This window comes from Schistosoma haematobium, chromosome ZW (assembly GCF_000699445.3).
Source record: "Schistosoma haematobium chromosome ZW, whole genome shotgun sequence".
NCBI classification, from domain to species: domain Eukaryota; kingdom Metazoa; phylum Platyhelminthes; class Trematoda; order Strigeidida; family Schistosomatidae; genus Schistosoma; species Schistosoma haematobium.
Genome location: NC_067195.1, coordinates 22,753,904 through 22,773,679, shown reverse-complemented (window position 1 = coordinate 22,773,679; position 19,776 = coordinate 22,753,904). Strand labels below are relative to the sequence as shown.

The 19,776-nt window shown below is 33.2% G+C and overlaps 1 protein-coding gene across 4 annotated transcripts in view; it reads left to right on the top strand.

The window, feature by feature from the left end:
- The window catches only part of SYTL4_1 (Synaptotagmin-like protein 4), a 57,419-nt gene that overhangs the window by 23,595 nt on the left and 14,048 nt on the right, over positions 1-19,776 (top strand). For 2 of the 4 annotated variants that reach the window (XM_051210726.1, XM_051210727.1), the window contains exons 3-9: positions 2,781-2,902; positions 4,098-4,151; positions 9,806-10,075; positions 10,276-10,317; positions 12,115-12,137; positions 13,537-13,629; positions 16,494-16,736. In XM_051210726.1, coding sequence (XP_051070741.1) covers positions 2,781-2,902; positions 4,098-4,151; positions 9,806-10,075; positions 10,276-10,317; positions 12,115-12,137; positions 13,537-13,629; positions 16,494-16,736 — 847 coding nt within the window. Of the gene's footprint in view, positions 1-2,780; positions 2,903-4,097; positions 4,152-8,911; positions 9,010-9,805; positions 10,076-10,275; positions 10,318-12,114; positions 12,138-13,536; positions 13,630-16,493; positions 16,737-19,776 lie in introns of all 4 variants that reach the window. The other 2 variants (XM_051210725.1, XM_012942157.2) reach the window with 2 other exon arrangements.

The window sequence follows — 19,776 nt, the reverse complement described above, 5'->3', positions numbered from 1 at the left end:
ACCCCCACCCCCAAACATCAGATAAAAAGAGAACATTGGTTTTCTCGTTTGTTCTAATGTTTTTTTGGTTTCCAATCATTATCTGTCACTTAAATATGATCATTATGATTTATTTTCTTTCTAGGTAACTTTTCAGTTTGATCATGAATCTCTTTCACTTAGCATTACATTGATCCAAGTATCGTAGTCCGGTGATTAATATACACTAAATGTAATGCCAAATCTAAGTTCCCAGTCACTATCATAATAAATGAAATCTTTCACTTTTTGTGGTCTGTTGAGGCATATAACTACATTCAAATGAATTGCTAATATTGGTAACTATACAGCACTATTTGTTAAATCAATTTAAATCAAATAATCCTATATTCAGATTATTCGTTATACACCCACCAGTCGCTGGCCTAAAGATGAGTATATCAAAAGTTGCAGAGCGAAACCACGATCAGTGAAGCTAATTAGATATTAACTGTGATAGGAATCACTGGTGTTATTAAATGCAGATCGACTGAATTTGGAATTCTAAATCACTAGAGTACTTAAATAGTTTATATGTTTCGGCTTCCCGGATTTAATCCATGTTGAAAGCATGGATGTTCACTTAAAAAATCTCAAGCAAAGACAGAATAGTAGTCTAGTACTCCTTTTGATTGTTAACGTATTCCCTAAAATGTATGTACTTGTGAAATCTAACTGATGTATAATGTTTGGTTTATATTGAACAAAATGAAAGTTTAGTACTGAAAAATATGATCATATTTGAATAATTTTGGGGTTTTGTATTCAAAATTATTATGAAAATTAGAACGCCACAAAATTATATTGTTAATATTATTATATGAATTTATTCCGTATGTTTTTGACTATTCTAATATAGATGGGTTTTGTGGATATTATAGTAATTTCAATGGTTAAGATCATGAGTCAGTTGAAGCTAGACCACTATGGAAAACCTGGAAGCACTGGACGGCCATTTCGTCCTATTGTGGGACTCCTCAGCAGTGCGCATCCACGAACTCGCTCCCTGCGAGATTCGAACCCAGGACCTACTGGTTTCGCGCGCGAACCACTAGATCACTGGGCCGGGATCCAATGGTGTTAATGTCTAACTTCAACTAATCCACCATTGTCTTCAGTAAGTTACTATCTCACAACAGACCTGGTTGAACTCCACTGGTCACCGCTTCTCACTATAAACTCCAGGAAATACCTCTCGAAGCCAGTCACTAGTGAGCATATGTTGATTAGTGTCAGAAGGGGTTTTATGGATATTATAGTAATTTTAATGGTTGAGATCATGAGCCAAATTTTCCATGGTGGTCTAGCTTCGATTCACTCATGATCTTAACCATCGAAATTACTATAATATCCACAAAACCCATCTGATATTAATCAACATATGCTCACTAGTGACTGGCTTCAAGAGGTATTTCCTGGAGTTCTAGTGAGAAGTAGTGACCAGTGGAGTTCAACTAGGTCTGTTGTGAGATAGTAACTCACTGAAGACGATGGTGGATGTGTCGCCCAATTTTGTGGATTAGTTGAAGTTGATATTCTAATATGGATTAAACCAACAGGTGTTTACCCCTATTTATTTTCCCAAACGAAACTATAATATTATTTTATGTAGAATGGTTAGTTAACAATAACAATGAATTCTTTTCAATAACTATAGTAATAATTACTGACTTAGTCATGACTGAGGGATTATCGCCCATATGTTCACATGCGTACTCGGAATTAAGAACTCTCAGTCATATAAACACTCCATTCAACACCATTTTTGTTTTATATGGGGGATGGCGTAGTTGTCGCCATTAATGAAAGATAAGTAGAAACTCACGAAAGGTAGAAAACAAAAAATTAGATTTTCGAGTAACTAATACAACTTGTTTCAGTTTTTAATGTTTTTTCCGAACGCAGGCATTATTCACGCTTGTTTCGAACATGCTAACTGTTCGGCTTCACTAAAATATTTCTCAGAGGTATTCCTTCGTCTCTGATGTCTTTATCCCTTTTTGCATTTTCGTTACAAAGTGTCCCAATAGTGTCCTGCTGTATCGTTTTAACAGCGTTTACCAAGTGCGTTACTGTCAAGGTGTTTTTCTGTAATAATAGTCTATTGTACTACTGTTTATGAAATTTAAAATATTTTCTTTCTGCTAATAGAATTTATGAGTAAAATTCTTCGGAACCCTATTTTCCACAGTTGAAATCACGAGTCAATCCTAGCTAGACCACCATTAGAAACCTGGAAGCACTAGATGACCGTTTTGTCCTAATGTGGGACTCCCCAGCAGTGCGCATCCACGGTCATGCACGCGGGATTCCCACTCAGGACCTTCTGTCTTGCGCGCGAACGCTTAACCTGTAGACCACTGGGCCGGAGTCCAATGGTATTAATAACTAACTCTAATCGATCCATGATCATGAACAGTCCTTCACCCATTGTTTGAGGTGGATAACTGTCTCACGCCCGACTTGGATTGGACTCCACTGGTCACGTCTCACTAGAACTCCAGGAGTTTAAAATGGCTTCCCCTTTAAGTTAAAGACGATTAATATGATATTGTTGTACAAATATTCCTGGATTTGCGTAAAACACTGGAGAATAATGTTAACTACTGTAGTTTGTTTATTTAACAGTAATAATATTACATCAGTCCAGGTTACCAAAAATAAAACTACTTTTGCAATCAGCTCTGATAAATATTGTAAAAGCTTGAGAATTTACAACTCAACAAGATCAAACATAATTACTTTCAACGTTTTGTTTACAGTCTGCACAAATGTAAACTTGGAGTATGGTTCACGGAACAACTGAAACAAGCTCGAGCATCTGGTCGTGTACGAGGTGTTAGTGGTCCAGAAGCTCTACGTTCATCTATCCAACGAATTCAACGTAAGCGCAAACATTTTAAAGTTTACCATATGAGATAAAAGTTATTTTTATTTAAATTTCTGATTTCTAAATTAAGCATTTACTCTTTGTATCCTAATACTGTTTGTAAAACGGATATATTGTCCAAATGTCTCCATCTGATAACAAGCACTTTGCGTTAATTATTTTAACATTTGACGTTATTAAACGTTGACTATAATCAATTCAGTACCGCAATCGCATAACAAATACTGTAGACTGCGAGTTTTCTAAAAAGAATAAACCCACTTCATATGGATGTTGGCCAGTCAACATCAAGCTATTAGCCTATTCAAATGAATAAATGATTTACTTACGATAAAATCTGATTTTCCATTGTAATTTATGAACGTAAAACACAATTTATGCGCATCTCAGCTAGAAATCTCAACATTTTTAATATTCACATGATAAAGTAGTTTATTCTCCAAGTCTTGTGAATATTATACAAACTATGATAGGATGAACAAGAAATAAGCCTGACAGCCTAATCTTAGTTTTGTCACACTTTGATTGGCCTGTGAAATCGGAGTCTTCCAAATGTTTAAATTTTAAATGAGTTCTAATCATGTTTACTTGTAGATTTCATATTTTGCATATAAGCAAGTTATTTTGGCACTAGATACAAATCTATTCTACTGTCTACAAAAATAAGATATTTTGATGTGTTCCTAGAAATCTGCTACTGGAAGGAGGCGTTTATTAAAACCTATATGGCGAAAATCAGATAAGCCTGGTTACTATAAGCATATAGTTATCCATTTTATCGTATGCAGTCAGTATTGATGCTAATGTAATCTACTTCGAACAATGCTACAACACATATGGTCGAATATCGCCAAGATAGAAGTTGTATGCTTAGCAAAATCTAGGTCTCAAGCCCCATATTTTGTAACACAATATATTCAAGCTACAAAATTCTAAATCCTAAATACGAAATGCAAAAACGGTTATGTAGATACCTAAAATGTTTCTGATATTACGTTCATACATACGATAAACTAGCACTATATGTTTGTCACAAGTTACTGTACAGGAGAATTTACTGTTAAGCTCTTTAATAAGATTCTACTTATCTAACTGTTTTTACAAAACTATTTCCTAGTAAGTTTTAAAGGTTTTAATATTTGTTTCGCCACAATATCAGGTGCTTGAATTCTAATTAACCTTCTTTTAGGTGAAGCGAGATCTAACACACCTCGTAGTCGAGGAGCAAATGTGCAAGAATTGAGTGAGTTTTCAAACGGATTATTACATGTTTATTTCCATGATGATGGTTGACAGAGAATCTAAAGGAAATCACTTTTTTATAGTTCTTGCTTGGGTTATAAGTGGTCATGTATTTCCCTCTCTGAAAGTAAGCTAGGGAATTCAAACTTTTAGAAATAATTTAAACTGTACTCACAGTAAGTTCGCTATCTTAAATTATTTTGGTATTTTATATGAATCGGGTTGATGTCTGATAAAATAATTAATAATGGGTTTGTATTATCTGTTGTTAGATGGTAATTTTAGAACTACGACATTATATAGTAACATCTTCTAGAAGTTAGTCTTCGCAATTCTCAGTTGAAAAATCTATTAACCAGAGAAGATGAGAACTTAGATGGAGTGTTAATGTTTCTGTATCGTTAGTTGTAAGGTAGAACATGTGACTAAATAAGTGACTAGTTAGCATAGAAAACATCTTTTTGTATTACAGTGTCAAATAGCCTGAATGTTTAGACTCAAAAATCAGAAATGATTATTTCAGCGGTTGTATTTTAGGATTGCTAAGGCTGCCATTCATTTGTAGTTCGGAAGCCTGCAATAAACTGCTGAAATCTATCAGCCAAGAAACATCAAAAATTTTACACAGTACGTCTATATTTATCAACCTTTATTTATCGTGTATAGATCCTATTTTAAAATTAACTTACAACATTCATAGACAGATATAGTGAAATACTTGCATAAACTAATTATTAGGGTCATGGGAAAGATCTAAATTTAAAAAAAGATGTTCATTCAGTTGCACTAAACTAACTTCCTGCAATTCGTTGTGCTAAGTGACTTATTTGTATGTTCAGAGGCAGGACTTTTTTCTACACAGAAAGATCAGTTTCTAAAACTATGACTAATTTTGTAGAAGCTGAACAAAATGGATTTAGTAGTATTCTTAAAATACCAGAACACCTCATCTGTTTTTAAAATGAGAATGATCAATGCTAGCAGCCTCAAAACTTTAAAATCCTCTTGCTCTAGAGCTTTTCTAGATTTGCACTGTCACATCATGTGAGTCAGTACGTCAAATATTAGTACTCTTTTTTCGTTAACATAAAAGGGAGTTGCATAGGTTTAGTGACCTGTAGAAATAATTACAATAAACACTATTATTTAGTTAGACTTCAACGATATTTTTGGTCCTAAACGCTTATTCATATATATCAGAATTCACGATTGCACATTGAAGTTTTACGATTTTTCGTGTCATTTCTCATGCATGTAGTATTGAGTTTATATTTAAAGAATGATAACTGTCTCTAAGTGAAAAATGAACGGCGCCCAAGAGCTGTGGTGTTCCCTCTCTCTTTCTCTGTCTGTCTGTTACCACATAAAATTTATAACTCATTTTTCTATTCGAATGCTTAAATTTTTATACTACTAGCTTTCAATAATAAAGTTTCAAAGGTTTAAAAGAATTCCATGACTGCCAATTAAGCTTTTTTTAAAAATTAATTTTACATTTTTATTTTACTACTATTTATGGTTCTTTGTGTAAGCCGAAAAAATATTTGGCGTTTGTCTAAATAAAAACAAATGAATTTTCAGTTTCAGTTCAAAATGATGATTGATGATTTGGTAAAAACAGCACATGATAATCTGGAAAAAATTAGTGTGATTTTTATTTCTTCAAAGTTGTCTGAAAGAAACAATAGAAATATAAAAGTGCTATCCCAAGAGAAAGTATTCTGTTTGGGATGGAATAATCTTTCAGTAAAATAATGTTCCACTTATTTTTTGTATCGAAATGAAAATAATAGAGAAATCTGGTTTATTTGAAAGTAATATTTTTCACATATTTAAATAAAACTTAAACAACAAACCAAAACTGATTAGTACTGGAAAGCTTTTTCTAACCGACAAACTTATTTGAGATGAGATCCTATATTGTCTAATTTCATGGTAATATGTTTAGCTTATTTCTAGTATAACCCAGTTTACCTTTTATTTTTGATCAAGAGAAATGGATACTTTGTTGGTTAAGTCATTACTTTAATTGTTGATCCTCTCTAGGCTTTATTGATTATTAGTAGTAAGGAATCCTCGTACATAACAGAATGTTCTAATGTCCATCTGTTAATAACCTGCACCAAAATTAACCCTAGTATTCTAATTCTCTGCAAAACGAAAACAAGCTTGGATCTGTTTTTAGATTAGATACATTTAGTACTAGGACGTAAAAATTATTCATGTTAATAAACCACTGAAAATTAAAAAAGATGAAGGATTCATTAATTTTCCAGGTAACTCGACAATACAGAGTTGCCTGATTCTACATACATGATTGTTGGACAGAAATAATTCTATTTTCTGAACTGATCGAGATAGAATTTCATGAATTCATACTATAAACTGAAAAAACCATCCGACTAAAAGGTGTAAACTTCTTAGTTTAGGGAATCGTGAAGATCCCCGAACTTTGTAGTTCTGCATCACGCACTGACCTTATTCCGACAGCTACTACAAACCAGGAAGCACTGAGAAGCTGTTTGGTCTTAGTATGAAACTCCTCAACAGAGAATTGACTAAAGTTAGAATTAGAACCCATTTAATGTTAACTCAGTGGTCTTAAGGTTAAGCACTCTCTGACAAGCTTGAAGGTCTTAGATTTAATCTTCAGTGAGGTCATGGACACTCAATAACGAGCAGACCTGTTGTATAACAAAACTGTTGTTCAGTTCATCCTGGTTTCTAGTGATTTTATAAGGTCAATCAGTAATTTCGAAACCCGAAGATGGATAATTAGTCGTATTTTTTTACTACAGTAATCTGGTTAGTTTAGACATGTGTTCCACCAGGAGCTGACATCATTTACATAATTATTATAAATTAAAAAGAAGCAAAAGCTTATTTGTCTCAGGTTTACGGCTTCGATTCTTTACAACCAGATTTATTATGACGAGTAATTACCATTGTGAAATTGAATTCCTCCTAATAAGATGTACGATTCCACAACAAGACATGAATCGCATCATTTCTGTATTCTTTTTCGACTGAGAAAAGTTCAAAACGAAAAATATCTTCACATTAGTTCTGAGAAATTATTAAGCCAAATTTTCACCTGGAATTGCTATGTCCTGTTCATTTGGCCTTCTAAACAATGTTGACTACTCATTATTGTTTCAAAATGATGTCAGTCTATACACTGATAGTTACAGTTATCAGCTTGTAAACACACTCATTCTTTCATTCAGAACAACATAAAATAAATGTATTATAATTTATAAAGCCATCATATGTATTGGCACGTATCGAGTTAATAGCATATGTACAAATAAACAATCAGTCTCACGCACAAGTAAATCCTTTAGAATATGCATCTAGTGTTATGATTAATCATTAAAATAAGCTATGCTCAATTAAGATCTAAGTAGGTATACAACAATCATAATCAATATCCTCTGTCAAATGAGTTAGGGAATAAAATAGCAAAAATTAATTAAGATTTATGTTATTTGAGTACAGAATTATATTATTTACGTAAGTAATTATGAATGATAATTATTAATAATAACAAAAAATAATAATGATATTTTGCGGAATGACAGTTGTTCGATGAGTCACATCAAAAACCTCTAGAAAAAGAATCGGGTATATTTAACTACTCCTATGTGATTCATAAATATGGTATTTATCTTAATTGGATCAAATATGTGATAGACGAAAGAGAAATGGTCTGCTTATTACTTCATTTGATCATAGAAATTAATTGAAACACTGAGGAAGATTACCATTAGGATTTAATTATATAAAATGACAACTTTCGTTCGTCAATTATGAGTTAAGTATGAACAAAAGTTGGTGAAAAAGCAAATAAGGAATAAGAAGAATAAATGAATCGATTTAATTAATAAAGTAAGACTCTCATCGAAGTTTTACTTGAAACATATCTGAGACTAATTTCTAGCTTCACGAGTAATAGCATGTGGTTGCCCATTTCAGAAAATGACTAGTGGATGCAAAGATTTAGGTGTTGTGTCCTATCAGCTAAATACTTGCTGCTACAACGCATTTCTAGTCAACACCTAATCATATTCCAGATCACCAATACAATTTGTTAGTGAAGTTTATAAAAATCCTAATAGGTCACTTTCTGAATCATGTACTAATTGTGTGTTCTAGAAAGACAACGAAAGCTCCAAAACTAAACCATCGATCTCAGAGAACTAAATACCTCCGAAATCCTCCTCATGAGCTACGAATATTTGTCATCATTTCACATGAAAAAAAGCAGATAAGATAGATTTCCAGGCCCCATAAGCTATGTTGACCCACTATTTTTTGTTCATCAAACGGAGCATCACATTTAAATTACTACAAATCTGAAAATTTCAGTTTGAGAGTATTAAATTTCTTTTATAGGGTATTTTTCATTTCTCCGTATTGTCGAACAGAAATCATATCAATAATAGTTGCATATATATTGAAAAGTACATTGATAATACAAATTACTTAGTGTTTTCTAGAATCGATTGTTTGTTCATTTTGTAACTATAAGCCATCTAGTATTATGCGACCTACCAGAATAATTTTCTATTGTTGTGAAATTTTTAAGTGTTTGATCGATTCAAACCACAAATTTTCAATACTGTCTGGCTATTTCGGCACTGATCATATAGTTAACTTGAAACTGAAATCAAAATATCGCCTTTTTATTTGATCACTGATGATAACTGTAATTACTAAAAGTGGTTTTTATGAAATCTGTAAATGGCATTTACAATCCAGGTTTTTGAAAAAAATATTACCCAGGAATTGGATTTCAAAGGAATGATTGTTGTGGACAGTTAAGGCCCGAATTTCAAAACCATTCCACTAATGTGTCGGTGAGTATTAACCAGTGTCATGTTGTTTAGCCCTTGTATACAAATGAATTCTATTGATGAAGTTACAATCGAACAGCTAGACTTAGTGATCAGACATCGGCATGAGACTCTAAGGATTACCTAGAGCAACATAAGAACTAGATGATTAGTAGGTATTCGGTAGATAATCTTTTATAAGCCGTCCACTTAGGTTCTTTTAAAATTAAATCGGTGATAAATGAAGTCAAGTTGAATAATGGCTAGGAGTGGGATCCAAAAGGCGCATTTCGTCCAATTTTGGATTCATTAGTTGAGTATACTTGCATCCCAGCGTTAGTGTTCATATTGAAACTCTAACCCAGGATTTTTCGCTTCAATCACTCAATATGTTATCTACTGAATTACTGAGTTCAGATAGCCATTAACTTGTACAACAGAAATTTTTTCTTTAGGGTTTAAATCTTCCCGTTACTGTTATTAAGGACTGCAACTGATCAGTCTCTTCGGGCAACATCTAGGCATTATATATATATATATATATATATATATATATATATATATATATATATATATAGTTTAAATTTCACTTGTTATCAGTTTCATATAATGATTTTTTGAGTTGAGATGGTAACGATGACAGTAATACAAGGGTGAACTACCATGAAAAGAATGATAGGACATATAGCGAGATTACGAACCATGAAACAGATTCAAACTTTTTTCAAAGTTCATAGAGAGTGAAATGTGAGAAAATGAATGAATTTTTTCCACTTTTATTTAAATGAAACATACAGTTATGATTTATCTTGCTCTCCAGTTCAACAGCATCGTAGATTATCCGGTACTTTTTCTTTCGGGAATACAAACGAAACAAATAACTTTGGGAAAAATGATAAGTCGAGATCTATGACTCTATTTTACCCTAAAGATGAAGTTAATGAAGAGCCAAATAAAGTATCTGAAGATAACCAATTTCTCAATCGTGATAGAGATTATTCAATTTTTGACAACTGTTCGAAGAACAACGCTACAGAAGATGCTGTGGATGAGCAACTTGAAGTCAATCATCAGGATCAACATGTTGGATGTAGGACATAATTTTAAATGCTTGTGGTGTTTGGTGCCTTAAAAGCCTTCTACATGTTTGACTTTGTTTTAGTATATCACTAATATCCAGTTAGTTATTCGATGTTGGGTGTTGCCTGAGATGTTGATCATCATTCCTATGTGTTCTATATCATTCAAATATGTAGATTTTACCGAAATTTACTTTCTGTTTAATTTTAGCTACCACAACAGAGGAAAAACGTCAGTCTAGTTCGAAACCAGGTTAGCGTCGAATTTATACTTTTTACACGTCATTTTGTCTGCCCAACGATATCTGAGTTTGATTTGGTTCTGTATTAATAATAAAGTTAGATAGGTTATTTTTGCTGTTATTTATCCAGTCATAGGTTAGTATTTGTGAATAATACGGAATACACATACGCGCTAGTAAAACATATCATGTTGTGCTTTTTACACCTTTATGTGTTATTTTACTTGAAATGTGGTGTTGTGATACCATTATACTCTAATCTTAAAGTAATGTTAATAACTGAGTTGGAATGTAATGACAAACTAGTGGACTCAATTAATTCACTCAGTAATTTGTGGATTTACCTAATTTGCTCATAGTACGTGAAATATCTTTAACCGATCTCACAGAAACTAAGATGTTTGTTATTTGTTTGCAGGTTACAAGTAATGGATTCGGTTATTTTGACTATTTCACACTGACATCTTACATTTACACACTAATCAATGTAAAGACATGGATGTAGTAACTACAGTCTTCTTTTAAGTTTCATATCCTGAAAATAACTACTGACAGGTAAGGATAGGTAATACTGATCAACTGGATTAACATTTGATGAACTGTCAAACTACTTAAGAGATTGCTGCTACGCCCAGGAATTCTATGTTAAATGTAAAGTAGCTAAAGATAACAAGTCAAATGTTGCTAGAGTCAGTAAAAAAATCAATATTTGTCCATCTTTAATTCAAAGGTGATGGCTTCACTGAGGAAACGAACAGGAGGCTTAACAACGTATTAATTGGAATCCACCGTGCAGTCGAATTATTAATCCTGTATAAAACATCTTCAATAATTCTGTCAAAAGTCGACAGCCAACCCTTTCACGTTACTGACAACTATATCTGGGAATTTACGCGTATTTCCAAAAGTAGCCACAATCACTAAACGTGAAGGAGGTCATATCTTAGATTTTTTGAGTATTTTTCAAAACATCTTCGAACAAGAGGAATAATTACTTTGAACAGAACAACTACTAAACTTCTCTTGGACACAGTTCATCAGGTCAATGCCTTAAAATCTGCCAAGGTGATTAACAAATAACCAAGCTACAATCTTTCGAAGTTTGCTGAAGCTATAGTTATCAGGCGTCAGGAACTTGATTTATGTGTTAAAAAGGAGGTAGTTGGTAATCTTTGCCTTGTTGACGCAAACACTTTTTTATCACATCACAAAATCTTGTTCACTTCTTCCTTCAACTTGATTACTGTGTCATGCATTTTTATTTCGACTACCTTTTAGATTAGTAATCTTATTTCAACTAAATGAGTTTTACTTATTTTATGCTTACTTATTGTTAGCGTCTATTCACCAAAAAATCACTCGTTTCTAACTCTTTGGTCTTTTGCTATTAAATTTTTTTTTTCACATGAGATATACATTAGCAATGTTTTATTTAGTATCTTAACTTTGTCGCCATCCTTGATGTGTTGCACTGATGTATGTTCAAAATGTCTTTCAACTAAACCCATTTCTGTAAGTAATTTCAACCCAATTAGTGATTAAGGTCCCTGTTTAAATATTACAGGTTGTTAACGACTGATGAGAGCGCAAAGAACTAAGACGAATTCATGTTATTTAACTCAAATTGTTGTTTTTAATCTATTCAATATTAGATAATTTAAATATTTTTGGTGGATGGATTAGCGTTTTACACTAAAAATTTAAGCTTATTTTTATTATTTCGTTCATGCTGGAATTAGAATAAATGAAATTTTGGGATTAATTTTGATAACATTGTTTATTTATCGTGTTTTATTTTCATTCATTAGACAAACAATCGAAATCTCTTCATGTAAGTTTAGTCACTTGTTCTAGATAGGTCTATAGTTATAATTCTTTTATATCAGCGAATTAAATTAATAACACAGTAATAAGTCATAATTTTCTTAAGGTTATTGATAGACTTTCTAAATTATATATATGTCGTTACTTATTGTACTTATTTTTGCGTTTAAGGTCACAGTGATAAGTTAATAATAAAAAGAGTTATCTTATTGGTTAGTTCCTTTAAGAACTTTAAACCTCTCTTTGTCATACAAACGATTGATTATAAGAGTTGAACGAATTCGTAGGTAAATAAACCCCATTCAAATCAAGTTTACACTTCAAAACAAAAGTGTATGGATAGCATTGGAATATGAGTAAATATAAGGAGCTTTGGTAGAAAGTCTTCCTTGTGTGTTGGAAATCGCTTTTTAAGGCTACTAACAATAGATTGAGGAATTTATCAAATAACCTTTTATTGAGCAAACTGTACTGTTGAACTTACGTGACCTTTTGGTGATCTTGAATTTTGTATTCCTTTAGTAACTATTCCTAAAATAAGCAGGTTCCAATGAGAATTTACAATGAAAATTCGGTAAAACTAGAAGCTGTACCCAGAATGCACGTTAGATGTAAATGTTTAGTGGTTCTTTAGAACGACTAAATTTTGAATGGATTCAAACAATCTTTATTGAGGATATTCCTCAGAATTACTGTTCATCAGCTCCGATCATAAAACTGGATATTTTGTTGGGGATCATTAAAGAATATATTGGGTAGAATTTATAGAATATATTTGTTAGGTTAAAAAAAGAATATTGAACTTTAAAATATGGAATAATCGTATAGGATTTTTTTTCTTGATTAAATTGTAGAGAATATTTTGTGAATTTCTATGGCATGGTATTCCATAAACACATGTTTTGCATCTGAACTCAAATTTAGCTGTCACAATAAGTCACTTTTTCAAATGATATAAGAAACCATGTTGATGGATTTACGTTTTTTTTTAAAAGTTAACATATGCATCTTCCGATTCTTAAGTGTCTTTAGATAGATTCGCTATACGATCTTAATTGTCCTCATAACTTTTGCGTAGTTCAAGTTTGATAGTCATCACAAAATAGCGCAAAATCTACTACTAAAAATAATCGAAGACAAATAAATACATTATTTAAAAGTTTAGAGAGAAGTGAAACATTTAAGTAGTATGATAGTAAAAACGAAACAATAAGGGTGGATTCAAAAATTCTGGTAAAAATATTTTCAGTTAATTTAGATATTAAATTACACTCTCCTTTTAGTAACTCATGTTTAGCTGGTTAGATTGGCAGTTGTTGCTCATATCACTCCCAATATAATTACATGAGTGTAACTTGACTAACTGACCATACACTCTTTTTGTATTATAACATTCAAACTTGAAGAATTCCCAGTCACTGGTTGATAGTGGTTATGTTCCACAAAGAACTCATTCATGGATTGACGATGAAACTGATCCAACGGTTGATAGACATCACGTATGTGTGTTATTTTTATTGAATACTTTTGTAGACGTATGAAATCATTTAGATATGTCGATCTGATTTTGCATGTTATTTTGTCGTAATAAGTCATTGTTAACTGATTTCTTATTTCCTGAATAATATTCAGTTAAAATATTGGTTATTGTTAAAAGTAACCAATCAAACCCGACTGAATGCTCCAGAAATCCCGTCCACTATTCAGTATGTAGCTTTGTTTTTTATCAAGTAATAGAAAACTTAAGTATCTCCCCACTAATCTTACTCCTTCTGTGGTGTGTGTTACTGATGCCGACAGATATAAGTAGTATGTATCATTAATCGAAAGTGAAATGCCTGGCAGCACAAGGTTAAGAAGATCGAAGTAAAGAGATCGAGGATAGAGAATGATTTGTGTGGAGACGAAGAAACAATCAAGTCTGAGATAATTAATTGACATTTTGTAAACAAAGTATTTACTGTATGGTTCTCAGATTTTACTAAGAGATTCTGTAATTTTGTGTTCAAATACATTTGATTGTCCCCACTTGTATGTTCACGTTCACTACACTGCTAATGATGTTAATAACTATTTAAAGACAATTTTCATCGCAAGTGATATCAACTAAACGACCCTATCCCAACTACAATATAGTGGTTGTTCCTCTTAAGGTTTATATGAGTTTTCCACGCAGCACAACTTTAAAAAATATCCGTAGAATTCCAATACATTGAATCGGTTAAAGAATTTTTTATCAAACACAGATACGCAAAATTATTTACAGTGGCGAGTTCCATTCAATTGGCTGTTTCGAAATAATCCACAGTGTGGCGATTCGGTCGGCACATTATATGTCCTTACGAAATGCAGATTGTTGATATCAAAGTTGGACATCTGCGGAATCCTTCATTCGGTTTATTAATACTCTGTTGAAAACTGCCTCATACTGATAGTAGTATGATTCCTTTGTACTTACCGTAATTACTGAAGTCTCCCTTCTTTGGTACGCTGATTAGTTATCCTTCTATTCAGTTCGTTAGTACTCATTCCTTCTCCTTGATCTTTCTAAAGAGAACGTGTAATATCTTTGCAACTACTTCTGTATCTGAAGTCGGCACTTCAGCTGGTATGCTTTCTGGTTTATCACCCTTAATTCGCCAGATTGCTATGCTGTTTTCATTTATTTTTGGTGAGGTATGATGAATGGGTAGATCTGTATGTGCTGCTTTCATATCCATTGGTTTTAGTGGGGCTGGTTTATTCAAAAGCTCTTTAAAGTATCTTACCCATCTTCTCCGTTGCTCTTGAACCTCAGTGATTAGTTTAAATTGTTCGTTCCTGACTGGTTGCTATGGTTCACTTTATTTTCCTGAAAGCTCCTTGATTATTGCTATTTCCTTTTCTTGTAGCCTTTAGTTCTGTAGTTTTCAGATGTTTTACAGATTTCCGCTCGTCAGATCTAATGATTTTTATTTTACCCGTTTATTTGCCTCTGTAAATTAGGCCCATGACGTGGCTTTCTCTGCTCATGCTCAGTTATTGTTGACTGCCGTCTTCTCGTTTTTTCTTTCTTGAACCCTATCCTCATTGTCGATAGAGATATGTTCTTTGTGCTAGTACTTGTCAGAGCGCCTCCTTGGATTTTAAAGTTTTTATTTCTTTGACCCCTTTCCAGTTGCTTCCCATAGTGGTTTCGTCTTCACCTGTTAGACATAATAAGGTTTGAAATTTGTTGATGAGAGTTATGTTACATCCGCTAATTTTGTCAACGTTTCGAAGGGATGCTGCATCAAAGTTTTGTAGTATCTGTTGTCCAATTGTTCAAAGCTTTGGTAGTTACATTTTCAACCCCCCGATGGTTGACTATCTAAAGCGATATCAGCTCCTTTTCCTGTTCTTAGGCTTTTCATGAAGCTCCTGAATACTTACTGAAACAGATGTGATAAATCTAGTTCTCCGTAGTTTGTTCCGGTAAGACCCATAAAGCTTCGTGTATGTACTTGTATCGGAAAATGACACCACATATAACCATGTTGTGTAAAGCAAATAGATTTGCCAGTTTCTCGCTATTCTTATTCCTTTCTCCCAGTCCATATCGCTACATGATGTCTTCACACCCAGTGTTAGTCATTCCAACCTTGGTGTTTAGATCTCGTATAAGAATGGTTAGATATCTTCCTGGGCACTTCTCTAGGATAGACCACAACCTCTTATAAAACTGGTCTTTTTAATATTCACTTACATCATTGCTAGGTTCCTATATGAATTTTCGCTCTGAGCGTCAGAAGGAACATCGACCTCGTGGGTTCCCAAGAATATCGGATTTCATCATGAGGTATCATAGCTCTTCTATATAGAAATCCTTCAACTCTCGGAGCGGTGTTCAAATGAATTAACTGGTTCATTCTGATTGGCGTATTTTAGTTATTTTTTACGAAGTGAAGTTGCTAACGCAACGCTCAACCCTCCTCCTTTACCTAAGACTGAGACCGACAGTTACTCCAAAAATCCCTAGTCTAAGTTACGAAGATAATCTATAATTAATTTATTCACTCATTTTCACCCATTATGTTAGTATAAAAAACCAATTAAATTGATGATCAAGGCATGCATAAATAGTGACAAAAATCAATTGCTAATTAAACTGATTTTATAGTTCCAGAACAGGTGAACGTCAATCTGCTAACTCTTATTTTCCTAGATATAAGTAATTACTTAGCAATAGAATATAAAGGTGTTTCAGCTTAGAAGCAAAGACAAAAATATTATTTCATGACAGACGGTAACAGTTTTTACTTTTTCTGCATTTTATGTTTATATTTATATGATATAATGAACTTTGGCATATTAACAATAATTAAGAACCGTGTTCTTCTTACAGTCATCTACTCCACAGTTGAATCAAATAAATATGTCTAAAGAAGCTAATCTTCATAAGCAGAATCCTGGATTCAGTTCATCAGAATGCTACAGTCCATCTTTAGGTAGTGACACTGCATCGTTAATGGAGAAAAAACTCAACTCCTCATATACAGATTTGACACCTGGTAAAATACCTATAACACACCAAAAAAATTTGGATTCTGAAGCTGAAAGCCGCACAAATCTAAGTGTAGCCAGTGGGGTAAGTAAACAGTTCAAATTTGACCAATAATATTTAATATATTAGAAGTATTAAAAATTTTAGTCGGTTTTTCGACCGAAAAGAAATTATGAATTACCATCAGTATTCACGCTATTTGAAGAAGAGTGATGTTTATTTGGTAGTTGAACTATTATTCTTATATTCACTGAATTTCATTGATATCCGTTGGTTTACGATACGTATGACCTCAGAAAAATTGAAGGTAATAATGCCTTAACTCAACCAGTTTCGGCAAAAAGGTTTGGTACGAAGAACAATAAAACTGAAATAATAAACTAGTCAAGAAGTTCGATCAACCTCTCTCACACGTTTTTACTAAGTAGTGAAGGTTATTAGGTCGAGTTTCATGTTGAATCAGCTATCGGTTTTCTGTAGGAAATAATTAAAGCTATGGACCTATAACGTCTGTTGAAATTCACTTTACAAGCAAATTTGTACCTCTCGTCTAGTGGTTATCTTTTATATTCTTGTACCATAGCAGTCGAAGCTAATAGCTAATTCTTTCTCCGTTAGCAGTTTCGTATGACCCAAATTTTTATCCGACCATCGAAACTATATTCTGATTTCCAGTAAACCATATGTCTTGATTCTTTCTTACATGATTTAGTATAAAAAAGACATTTGATGAATATTCCCCGTTTATAGCTGTGGAGAGAGGCTTAGTTAATACTGATCATAACAAAACGTTTTTAGAAGCATTTTCCTTGTACTAGACCAGTGAAATCTGCGTGGATTCTCTCCCAGGGACTAGTAGGCTAAGGCCGCTGCTGTGGTTCTCATTTAGAAGGGTTTTCAGCAACTTGCAGACATAACGAACAGTTACGGAACTTGTTTTCGATATTTCTGTCCATTGAGAATCAACAAGCTTAACTTCGAGCCTATGATTTCATCTCATTGATCTCGGAGTGAAATTGCTCGAAAACCTTGTGACTCAGTAATTCTGGAATAACAATTCGATCACAAAACATAACGCGTGAGTTGACAACCATCAGTGAGTCACGTCGACGAAAGCTCTGCAAAAGTTCTCCTTCAAAGTGACGGTTTGGCGATTTGGCGGAATGATAACTCCATGCTTACAGTATGGACGTGTGGTGGCCGGCCATTGTTTTCAACCATGAAAGTATCGCGTTTCAAGTCTACCAATCTCTGGCATTCTGTGGTTATTTCTTATGGCGTTAAGTTCGGGCATTGTTCACTTTTACTCAAAATCCTGGTTCTGATATCAGCGTCCTCAGGAGATTGGAGACATCATACAAAACACAAATATTTAAACTGATCTTCCGTCATTGCTGGTAGTTTAAACCGCTCTCATTTTCGGTTCGCTAAATCTACGTGTTTCACCCAGTCGTCATCATCGACTCTTGTTATCTTGAGACACATAAAACGGATAATAAACAAAGATGACTGTTCAGCAAAGATTTGAGATAGGGTGTCAATTGTTGCATCGGAAGAAGAATCTCTTAAGTCATTTGGAAGGATGAAATCACGTTCGTGTTCAACCGTGCCAAATTTTCCTAGGAGTATTCTGACCTTGAAAGTGTCACCAAGTCTGTTGGCCTACCTTGGACAAATTTTCACATTTTTTGAATCAGGATTCGGATGTGATACTACCCAAACCATCGTAATGAAATTCATGAATAGAATTTATGATGAAATTGGTATGTGAGTCACATGAAACATCAGTAAGTCCTCTGTGATTCAGATTAATTCGTTGCGTTAAGATTTCCAGGATACGAACTTGGAACTATTCATGCCGTTTTTCCTAACGTTCAAGTAAAGATTCTACTTCTTCAAGAGTGACTGGCATTATCATTGGTACATCTTGTCGCCAGTGTTACGTCCTCTACTTGATTACGGCAGAATAGGATGTACAACTATGGCACTCGAACGAGATTATTGGATAAGAATCAAAAATGTCCAGAAAAACATGGGTATTTATAGTTATTGGCGATGACATTATCGTTATCCAGTCAATCCTCAAAGAGGCAAGTTATGTCACCGTACAATCGTAGCATGCACCATTAGCATTATAGGAGGCCCTATCAGGTTCTGATTGGATGGGGTCACTTTGGCTCCTTAAGAGCCGCTGGAGGCTCCATTGTGCTTTTCGAAGCCGTCTCAACAGAATGATTGATAGATCCATCCTATATTTGAAAAGATTGACAATACCAAACCTTTTATTTATTTATGATTTGTCGAAGTGAAGAACAGTCAAATGCTCTGCAGAGTAGATTGGGATTCAAACGGAAATACCAAATACACTATTTACAGTTGTTAAAAGATATTCTATTTCATTCAGGAATTGTACAGATGATCTGGACATTTAATTTACAACGTATATTACGAATGTATAGTCTGAAAATGCGTAATTTATTATCGCTTATCTTCATCTCAGTCAAATAACTTGACATTTGGAATATTTTATTGATAAATACATATATTTTTGTTGAGGTAATTAGATTTTCCTCATAGCAGGTGCCGTTAAAAAATGTACTACATAGGCTTTAGATTTAAGCTTGTTATGCTTATTGAACGTTTAGAAACAGATAATTATCGTAAAAAACGCCTGATTGTAAAACACCGAGATCAAGGGATAAAGTAGCTTGGACTTTGCAAGATGAATTTTTTACTATCGTTATAAAATACACGCTTATAAATTATAATATTAGTATCTTAATATATACAAAGTTAAACGTTAGATAAGTTTAGATCAAATCCAACAATTATGTAGGATACGCTTTGTTTCGTTAATCAACTCAAACAACCCAATTAGAACAGGGTCTATGGAATTAAATAAAATAATTTCATTCCACCACTTTCCCATCAGCTGTATCCTACCTCAATAAAGGAGGTATTACGCATAATGTCAAAATAAACACACTTTATATATATGACAGTTTAGTATTTTGAGTTTATTTTTTCACAATAATAAAGAATGTTTATACAATACAATTCAATCAGAATAAACGTACATGTTTCTTTAGACAGTTTATAAAGATTTTATTAGATATGAAAATAA